The sequence below is a fragment of the Saccoglossus kowalevskii genome, chromosome 8 (assembly GCF_978046115.1).
Source record: "Saccoglossus kowalevskii chromosome 8, keSacKowa6.1, whole genome shotgun sequence".
Taxonomy (NCBI): Eukaryota; Metazoa; Hemichordata; class Enteropneusta; family Harrimaniidae; genus Saccoglossus; species Saccoglossus kowalevskii.
In genome coordinates this window covers 29,255,114-29,265,864 of record NC_140648.1, presented here as the reverse complement: position 1 = coordinate 29,265,864, position 10,751 = coordinate 29,255,114, and the positions used below count along the sequence as shown (strand labels likewise).

General features: G+C 36.5%; 1 protein-coding gene across 2 annotated transcripts; it reads right to left on the bottom strand.

Annotated features, from left to right (window-relative positions):
* Window positions 1–1,174: 1,174 nt before the first annotated feature.
* Window positions 1,175–9,390, bottom strand: LOC100373418 (equilibrative nucleoside transporter 4-like). 2 transcript variants are annotated; one of them, XM_006817625.3, is made up of 7 exons: window positions 8,609–9,390; window positions 5,790–5,864; window positions 4,398–4,636; window positions 2,808–2,991; window positions 2,324–2,511; window positions 1,867–2,107; window positions 1,175–1,726 (listed from the first exon to the last, which is right to left on the bottom strand). In XM_006817625.3, the coding sequence occupies exons 1-7, from the start codon at window positions 9,117–9,119 to the stop codon at window positions 1,584–1,586; spliced, it is 1,581 nt and encodes a 526-aa protein (XP_006817688.2). In that variant the 5' UTR covers window positions 9,120–9,390; the 3' UTR covers window positions 1,175–1,583. The 2 variants fall into 2 exon arrangements, with proteins under 2 accessions (XP_006817688.2, XP_085359114.1); XM_085502988.1 differs by having other exon boundaries at window positions 2,808–2,958.
* Between the last annotated feature and the right edge of the window lie 1,361 nt (window positions 9,391–10,751).

Below are 10,751 nucleotides of genomic sequence, written 5' to 3'. Positions count from 1 at the left end.
CAACTTTTGTAATTTGGCTGATTTCAAAGAGCAAGATGGCTGCAAGTCTTTCGTCTTTTTTTCTGATTACAAATTTAATTGTTATGAACATGTATTATTGTGTGCATAATATAAGCAATCAAATTGGATATGCAAATTGCTAGTCATAAATTCAAACTCAAATAAAGTGCATGTCTCCAGTATTGTAAGCAAGTGCCAGCATATTCATTATGGCGTTACCCAATGGCACTTTTTTCTAACAATGTTTTCATGGTGTTCAATTAAGGCACTTTACAATTTAAGGAGAATGAAGCACGAGTCAAACATGAATGTGCATCATGTGACTAACATGCAATGTATGTTTGAGAATATACAACTTGGAGTGACATCAGCGTTAACTCGTAATCTGTTGTACGAGCTAATATGTATCTCAGGATGAAATATTGTCATCCATGAATTCATTTTCAACCAGACTCACTCTTGTTATTCAAAATAATCTATGTACATTTTTTAACTATAAACATTTAATACAACCTTTGGACGATATTCCTACAAATAAACATATAGGCATGTATTATGATAAATGTGACAACAATATGAGACTGTACATGTGTATCGGGATACAGTAGTATGGTCAAAATATTAACAGCCATCTTTGATCTGATTATGAAACAAACTGACATGAACATGTATCCTAACATGTATAATGTATGTACCAAATTTTAATGAAAATGACTAAGCATGTCGTCATGAACATGTATTATAACATGTATAATAACAATCTGACAAAGCATGTTCAAGATACCACATTTTTTTTAAAAATGTCTGTCAGTCAGCCATATTTAATCGAATTACTCAACCACTACTTGTGAATATAATCATTTCAGTCTATACATATGTCATAGTTCATATACATCTTAATTCATTAAAAATGTTATATTTAATATAAATCTTAACCAACACGCATGTCATAGTTCATATACGTGTCGCAGTCATATACAATCCAGTTATATGACATATGAGTGCCATAGCTCGTATACATATAATTCCATACATACATTCCATGTCATAGTTTATATATAATTTAGTCAATATATTGTCATTGTTAGTATACTTTTGAACACATAAACAAGCCAGCTCATAGACACACAACAATACTGCGAGCTGGCAGAATTAAATACAATTTCAACCAGTGTTTCAATATATGATTTATATATTTATTTATTTGTTTATTTATTGCACTATATATAACATTACACTTCCTCGTCAAAATCCCGTTTTTGTCATTTGTTATCGTATCGTAGAACCAACGAAATTAGGCTTTAATACATACACATAAATATATACATCGCATCATGGGTTGTCAATGAGGAATTAGAAATCTGGAAACGCATTGGTGATATGCGATTAAACATACGCCATACGCCATACGTCCACTCGCGCACTATTAGTCCATCCAACAATCCCTCCACGATTTCTTTACGAAAATAGATTTCGGGTCGCACAGTTTGAGTACATCTGGCGAAAGGACATTATAGGCTACATACATTGTTACTTAATACATATGTACATCGGTTTACATGCAACAAGTGTCCATCGTGTTATTAGGGTGATTCAGTTGCGACATTAATGAATTGATGACACTGTGTGATCGCTGTAGACGCAGGTCCGAGAAGATAATTAAGCGCATACGCCACGCCAGACCCAGCAGTCAATCCTATATTATACGACAACGTCATTATATTGCCTGAAAGTAAAAATAATATATTATATTACCAGACTCAATGAGATGATATACATTATAATAAATAAATAAGTAAATAAGTAAGTAAATAAATAAATAAATAAATAAATAAATAAATAAATAAATAAATAAATAAATCTGACCTGAGAGCTCTTTTTGTTCTTCTGGTACAGTGGCCGAAGCTAATATCATAGGTACACTACCAAAATAGCCATTGGTAAGTCCTAATAAGATAGAGAATATCATGGACCACGACTCGTGTGACAATAATGGTGAATTGCGTGGTGCAACACAGATCATCATAAGAGGGACAATCACAATACGTAGGGATGACGCGAGGACCAGTCGGTTCGGATTCCAGTTGTACGGTATTGCTGCCACGATCTGTGAAGACAATAAACCAATGCTTTCACAATTGTGGACAATTGAAATTACGGACGTAAATACGAACCAAATTTAAAAATATTTTCGTAAATCGTGTCATGACATAAATAAACGACCATTTCTCCAATCGTCATTGTAATATTTCAACATTGTAGCGCTGAGAAAGGATAGTTATACGCTCATACAATAGAAAACGTATATATACATCAAACACACCTTGCCTATGAAGTCACAACCATTGAATAGGGCCATTAATATGATAGGCATCCAGTCTCCAAGGTTACAGCTAATAACTTCCGATTCCACGCCCGGAAATAGACACAATGTAACAAAGTAGGCCATTCCAATTGACAACATATACGGCCAAATGGTACGAGATGCATCTAGCCGCAATGCAATGCCACCTACAAGTACAACGAAATCCTGTATGCGTTAATATGATTTTATTGAAAGGGGGTTATTGTATGTAAGGTAGTTTCATGTTGATAAGATAGTTGTGTTCCCACTGACAAGTTGAAAGATACATGGTAATTTGCAAATGTCATTTACGTTCGATTACGGTGTTACTTGCATCCTATTACGACGTTACTTAAGTTTATTACGATGTTACTTATGTTTGATTACGATTTCATGCATTGTATTACGACGTTACTTACGTTTGGTTACGGTGTTATTTTCATTTTATTACAATGTTACTTACGTTTGATTACTGTACCCATTCCAACGTACTTCTTTAGAGCATTCGCTGAGAGCTGAATGTCCACAGTCATGACGTCACTGTCACATGATGGACTGGGAGTGAGTGGTTCGGTGCTCTCATCGTATAACTTTGTTGTGCGGTCACGTGGTACCTGTGACGAAGATGACGAACTTACTAGAGCGTGCTGGGGAAAAGCGAAGAAAGAGACAAGACGAGACAACTTGCAAGTGTCGTTTTTATAGTTAGGACATTTAACACGACACTACTAACTACAACTCATGCAGTGTTATGTAATAGTCTATATGGTGTGTTATAATAGGGCACATAGTATATTATAATAGTGTATTTAGTATATTATAATAGTGTATTTATGAATATATTATAATAGTGTATGTATGTATGTTATAATAGCGGAGATATACAGGCCTAAGTATGATTTTATGATGAAAACATCTTTTAATGGTGTTCTTGGTATTTCGTCATATGACACATCGTGCAACTAATATGCATACCGACACAGTCAGCTGACGAACAAGTGTACTAAAAAAAATACGATACTAATACTAATGCTAATTTACCAATAGGTCCGCCATCTTGAATACGACTTGAATCTATAAATCCTACAAATCAGGCCAAAATACTATCTTTCACAGCTAAACGAGTAGTTGGTAGTAATTTTAAACCAATCAACCAACGTGATGAGACAATCAGCATTGCTCTTACAGTTGAACGATAATTTCCATTTCAAATACCCCGGGAAAGTTTTCCAAAGTTCTTCGTGTAATGAGTGTTCGAATTATGAAAGGATTTTTCCACGCAAGAGAGCCGCAAATGCGGTCGAATTTCGTTAACGAATCCTTTAGTTATAAAAGTCATGGCCCCATGTAGGAAATATCGTTAAATTAATCGTGTTTATGTTAGTACACTTGTACGTCCACTGAATGTGCATACCAAGCATGAATTTGGAATTCAATATCGTTATGCAGAAATATTAATTTTGCTCTAATATGGGATACGAAATATGTTATTAATATGTTGCTTTTACCAAAAATGATAAAACTGAAGTAAAGCCATCTATAACAGAGCGTCCCCTACCACTGGCATCTAAATATGGATCGTGCTTCTCAACAGGAGTGTTTTGTTTCTTTCGGAGATTCTCATACCTAGGCCTGGTATAGTATAATTTAACACTGTGTATATTATTGTTGATGTATGTATGATAGTAGATATAATTAATTAATTACTATAATTAAAGGGCGGAGGTCGTCGCACCACTCATGCGCACGATATGGGTCTCATATGAACAAAGATGGCGACTTTGACTGTAGCGCGAACCAACGAGTACAAACTGAGACGTTACAAAGCTTTAATTGGGTAATTTTTTTAGTGTTTGAAAGGTATAGAAGGAGTCATCGATATTACTTTAGTGCACATCGCGCCCAGGTCAAAACTCGTACTCGTTATACCCACTAAAAGAGCGCATTCAATTATGGGAAAATCAATGTTTATCAACACAAATGTCGCACATGCGCGGCGCGACGACCACCGCCGTTTAATACCGTGAGACATGCTATAAGAACTATTCCTTACTATTCTTACATCGTCGTTGTCATCTGTCACACACTTGGCGTCATCTGGCAAGGCAGCGTCCCGAATTCGTTTCATATGATATGTGATGAAATTCGATCTCTTTGCAACCCAATGAACCCAAAAGCAAACAATCACAAAAAATATCGAAATGCCAAAGAAAATAAGAGTGTTGATTGTTTTGTCTTTTAGCAGCAGTTTAGTTATTATTCGATTTATGGACGTCAGGAGACCAGCGGCACCTAGTGAGATATAAATATATTTTATTTTTTAGGATTGAATTATAAACTTCAGTTATATATACATATTGACACACAATTTAAAAAAAAATCAAAATGGTCGCCTCAAGAATTAGGGTTTAACGCTACGGGGGAAATCATATTGCATGGAAACACGTTCGGACAACTCTCTTGCTCTTTGCCATATGTTTGACAGACCTTTACACTCAAAATATGTAGAATTTGTAGTACGTTTAAAGCGCGACAGTCGTCACCTGCGCATGCGGCAGACGGTCATATCCATTCTCCTTCCCTGAGATCTTTGCGGCCAGAACACCGAAAGTATATTCGTAGAAATAGAACTCTGCCTGGGAGATTGGGTCATAGCATGTCGTTGTTTACAAACAAGCGTCTACCCGAGAGCCTTTGCGTTCTAAGCGTGTGTTGTTATCATCGCTTGGGACTCGATTCTCGCGCGTGCGCGGGTAACGACCCTCCCGCTTGAACCGCGTCCATCGTAACGCATCACAGTCACACTGCATCGCGTTCGATATGAACCAATACGACGAATACAACGCGTGTAAACACATGTTCATACACACACTCCGTGACAACTATATGGAGTTTTAACTTGAGTTACTCTCTTCGCAACAATGGCATTCCTTCATCTTTATAAATACTTTCAGAATTCAAACTGAAACGAGAGGTTTTTATTAGCCGATTGAATGACATTGGAACGTTTTCAAGTGACGTTGTTGCGCGCTGCCCTCGTTTAGCTGGTCTGATTCAGATGCCATTAACATTTATAAATATTTATAAAGATGAGGAAATTCCTTTGCTGCTCCAAGAGTAAATACTTAAAAACTGTTGGTTCGTAAGAGGCTGGAAAAAATCGGATGTGGCGTGTAGGGACTGTGAGCAAACGTATACTCCCGATTCTACTGTAAATATTAATTTACTATAAGATGCATGAAAAGGTTTACATATGCTGAAATAAATAAACAAACAATCGTAAATTAACAACATACTGTGAGCTACATCAAAACCTTCGTTACCTAAATTCGGCTTGGACTGTAATGGTTAGATTTTTCCGAAATATAACAATGTAATCCACACAAACTTTCTCCATAATGTGTCTATTCAAAAAATGTTTGTTAACAAAAAATGGGAAACTTACTTTCACCAGTCATCACTCCTTGCGTGAAACGTTTTGGGAGCATGCCAGCGTATCCATAGAAACTAGACTGTTGAGCTGCCAAGAAACGGACAGGAAAATAGTCATAAAGAAATAATCTAATGTTGAATGGATAACGAATGTATTATGATTGACATTGCGTCACGTGTATATATGCATTTTTCAGCATCAATGACCTGTTACGTCATAATGGCATTATGCGCTTAAATCATTTCACTGTCGGTTGGGGTTAAACATAGTGTATCAGTAATGTTATTGAAATTATGATTGTACGTCTGTGAGTCTCGCCCTGCTGCGGTATATATATATATATATATATATAGCTAATTACTGTGGTCACGTGTCCAATAATTTAATAATATATATCAAGGTAGAAAAGCGTTGCCAGGCATCCAGAGATGAATAAGGTAACAGGAAATAGTATGAGGAGGCGCGGAGGCCTATATGAGAGGAAATTTCTCAACTACTGTACTAGACACCAGAGATCGTTGTTTTCGCGTTTTATTTCATCCGAAGATTTTATAAGCTATTTCACGGTTGCACCAGACATTAAACATTTCTTTCTTAATTTGAATAAAGGTTAATATTTTATGCTTGTTTAAATATGTAGTCAAATTCATGGTCAGAAGCTAGAGATTTTAAATTATTTGAAGTATCTAAATAGCCATTTAATTATATACCGTTTTGCATGTAGATTCATGTGAAATATGTACGAGATTAGTACAACTCTTTGTAGACTATTCAACCTGTCACACACACATGTTATACTAGTGATGCATACAGTGAACAGGGACGTCAACTGAGCCGTGTTGTTTTCTCTTCGGAAACTATCATAACCACGTGACCATTAACGGCGACGTGTGATTGGCTACTTATCCAATGACGACAGTTAGCGATTGACATCTGACATTAAGAGATCAGGGCACTGACGATACAAAAATGTGCGATGAAGCGGTTGGATTTGCTTTAGAATTGAACTCATTGCTTATTTATATCTTTTTATGTTTCAAAACGTGCACTGCGTGAGAATGAATGCATCACTACTAAATACGGTAAGCGACGCGAAGGTACTAAGTTCTAAGTAACCAAGACGTGTCCAACCAAATGGAATCAACAAATCTCAACAATAATTCTCTATATTGCGCCCAGTTTTATTTCGAACTCACAGCGACGTACACAACGCGTGTAAAATGCATTGTTTGTTTATATGAAATTCGAACACGCGCTGCGCGACGACCACCGACCGCCCTTTAAACAAATACCAACATCATTACATTCAAATGAGAAAAATACGGTGGTTACAGAGGTATTAATTTTCTTTAAAAAATGTAATTGTATCATATTGATGCCCGTGTTTGCACATCGCCGATGTTACGTAGTAATCAACTAATCTGCTGCTAAACGTAGACCGGGCCAGTGCCATGACGCAAGGCGGTCCAGTCAAGCGATACTATACTGACAGGCGGAGTTGTACGCGGTGAATGCGTAATCTGAAAATATGGTGTCAAAATATTACAAGAAATAAATTCCGTCTGTCACGTAAAAAAATATCTAGTCAGTTCCCGGTCACGATGGGTAGCCATCTTCATTTTGTGAAAGGTCGGAAGTATAATTGGCACTTAGTACAGTTGAATCAATGTTGATGACATTCGTACCTGGGATCATGGCAACAACAAACGCGACATTGCTGGCAATAGTCAATACCCCTTCCTCCCCTCTTCTATGCAGAAAGGAACCACACAAATTCAAGAGTGGAGTTTGCGTGGTCGAACGTTACGTTGCGTTTGGGGTCGATTGCTTTCTGTTGGGAAATTCCTTTCATGTCACTGTGTTATAAATTTCCCATTTGTTGTATTAACTTCTATTACATTCTCAGGACCGGAATGAAAGTACCCTGGGGGATTAAAATGGTTACATTGAACATAAAGCCTAAGTAAATACAACTACAATACGAAATACAGCTTGAATATCTTAAAAGAAAATAACGACTGATACAATACGGTGAAATACATCATCACAGAAATAAAAACTTACAAATAACAAGCTAAAAATAGAACACCTATAAAAATTCAAATCTTGACGGTGAGGAGTATAATCGTAATCATTATGGGGGTGCATTATTGATTTATTATTATAACTTTGTTTTCTTCCGTCAGATTTGTAAAATTTGTTTATTTTTTCGACGTCTTCACATATTTTATTGCCCTTCAAGTTTATTATTATAGATTTGTTTTCTTTCGTCAGATTTGTAAAATCGTTTATTTTATAGGCGTCTTCCACTGACGGATCCAGAAATTCGGTAAGGGGCGCTCGTATTGACGTGGGCTTGCTGGGCTGAATTTGTCAATTGGTTTGTCATTTTTTTTGCGAGCTGAGGGGCCTAATGCGGCCTAAATCCGCGCGTATCTTCACGAATTGTATTGTCCATTATTAATATAAATTTATTTTCTTCCATAAGATTTGTAAAATCGTTTATTTTTTTCGACGTCTTCACATATTTCATTGCCCATTATTATTATAAATTTGTTTTCTTCCGTTAGATTTGTACAATTTTTCTTCAGCTTCTTCACTTATTTTTTTCTGGTCTCTATATAAAGGCCATATCGTGAAAGAATGATGTTCTTTTTCCATTTCAACATTCCATGGAGCTTATATATCGTATATTCATTTTACGATGTAATGAATTGTGTAGTGAACAATGAATAGTGTAGTGAATAGTGTATTTCTTAATGGGTGTTTATATTCCCCAATTAATAGTTAATTCGTCTAGAGAGTTGAACAATCATATTTGATTTACTTACCAGTACACCCGAGAGCGACTGCAGCAACGGCCGCCAATATAATTATATAGCTTACATCTTGCGTGAAGACGTCAAGCCAGACTTCAAATATAGCAACAAACGTCAGTGACAGAAACGAGACAATATATCCAAATGAAATACGTGTATGTAGAGTGAATGTCTCCACCAGTATGTTATTAAGTAGAACCGCTATAAACGCCACTAATATATATGTTAAACTCATATCGAAAACAATCGTCGTATTCGGGTACTTAGTGTGAAAATAGTCAACGGCAGTGATAAAACTGTTGTAAGGCAGTAGAAATCCAATCCCGGCTAATACCATGGCGACGTATATCATGTTGTATTTATCCTTGGCGTTGTCGGTTGTTCTTTCCATATCATCGTCACCAACGACGACGCCATTTTCTTTTTCTTGGGTATCTGAAGGTGAATCGAGAATGATTCTTCCCATTTCACCGCAGTCCATTGAGTCCTCGGCTACGTCGTCCATGTCGATTCGTTCATACATCCAGTATATTTTAAACTGCGGCACAAACTCTACAAATTGCAAATCGTCGCCGCGTTTCGTTTCTAAGCGGTGATCTAGATTCGGATAGAAGCATGTGTCAATTCATTCAATACTACGGCTTCAGCGAAAACATAAAATACCGGCGAATTATATAATGCTGGTTGTCTACATTGTTGAATAAATACGCGTGACACGTGACATTAATGCACGGCGAAAAATGAACCGCAGATCCAAAATAATATGCGAGTTGCATATATACACTGCGCATGCCTGGTGCGATTTATAAACTACCTTGGCGATTTTACATAACAATAGCAGTCCCGGTCCCGGTTTGAATGATGATTAACAGTTGTTCTGATTGGCCTATAAGGATAATTAATTTTGTCCTATTTATGGGATAAATAAAGGACGACTCACTGCTTATTATTGCGTCACACGTAACTCGGGGGGTATTTTAGCCGTCATCTCATTTTGATCTCTGTTATTACGCCTCAATAGGTTGTTCGGAGAATTGAATTTCGGTTATAATGCCTTCAAGTCAAAATCTGAAAATTGGGCAAATCCGAGAAGCGAAATGCAATCACGTGAATGTACGCGTAGATGTACCCTTGAAACCTCCAACTCGGGGGTTTTGACGTTTTATTTGCAGATGGAAATGACTTGAAATCTTTCAACGAAAGAATGGTTGTTTTGTTGTTGTATACGCACAATGGTACAGAGCGGAGTTATTGTCACATCATTACTGCTCACTTCTCTCTCTCTCTCTCTCTCTTTCATTACCAAGTTCACAGGGTTTACAGAGATTCCACCATGAATAGGCCTATGGCGTCTGCGTTCTACTTTTGGAGATAAATATTTTAAATTAGTTAGCTCTTCTCATGGACGTCCATGCTCTTCTCAACGATTCAGAATGCTTGGTTGCCGAGATTTTGTACACTGAAACGAGGCGTTTCTCAGTCTGATTCGTGCACATGGCAACATCCAGGGGGGTCATATTCTAGGGATTTTACATCACAAGTATTTCGGAATATATTATCCTATGCTCTGATTTATATTATGAATATTTACGGCTTGAGTATTATGCAATGTTTGAGTGTAGCGTCCACCTACTAAAAAGTGTAAGGTAAAGGATCTCGTGTGCGGAGTTTTCTCTCGGAATATAAAGCTCCCACCTCACCAGCTATACATGCCTAAGCCCACGGTATCGACACTTTAATAGCGGTCTATACAAATCCATGTATTGCTTATTCATACTTTATAAGAACATTTGTTTTCGGTTGCTCACTGATTTGTTTTATTGTCGCCTTTTTTTCTTGAATTACTCAACTTGAATTATTTCACTTCATTTTTTAACAATCTATTAAAATTGTAGATATTATTGTCAGTACCGACAGATCGATATGCGCCATTTTGTTGTGTATGCAGATAAATTATATACTAGACAGGTTTTGCATAAAGGACAAATAACACTGATGCTATTTAGTAATTGTGAATCACAGATTTTAGGATAAATATATCTTACAAGTCGTTTATACTCAAGTAGAAGACATCAGTGATTAATTTACATCCTTTTTTAATTACTACTTTTAGTTGAGATAAAATATCAAAATTATGAAAAAAATGCTTTGAAAT

Coding starts and splice junctions, on each gene's coding strand:
- LOC100373418 (XM_006817625.3), bottom strand. CDS start 9,119: ATGTATGAACGAATCGACATGGACGACGTAGCCGAGGACTCAATGGAC. Junction 2,512..2,807: donor AATGGGTACAGTAATCAAAC/GTAAGTAACATT, acceptor TTGTACTTGTAG/GTGGCATTGCATTGCGGCTA. Junction 2,108..2,323: donor GTTGTGACTTCATAGGCAAG/GTGTGTTTGATG, acceptor TTGTCTTCACAG/ATCGTGGCAGCAATACCGTA.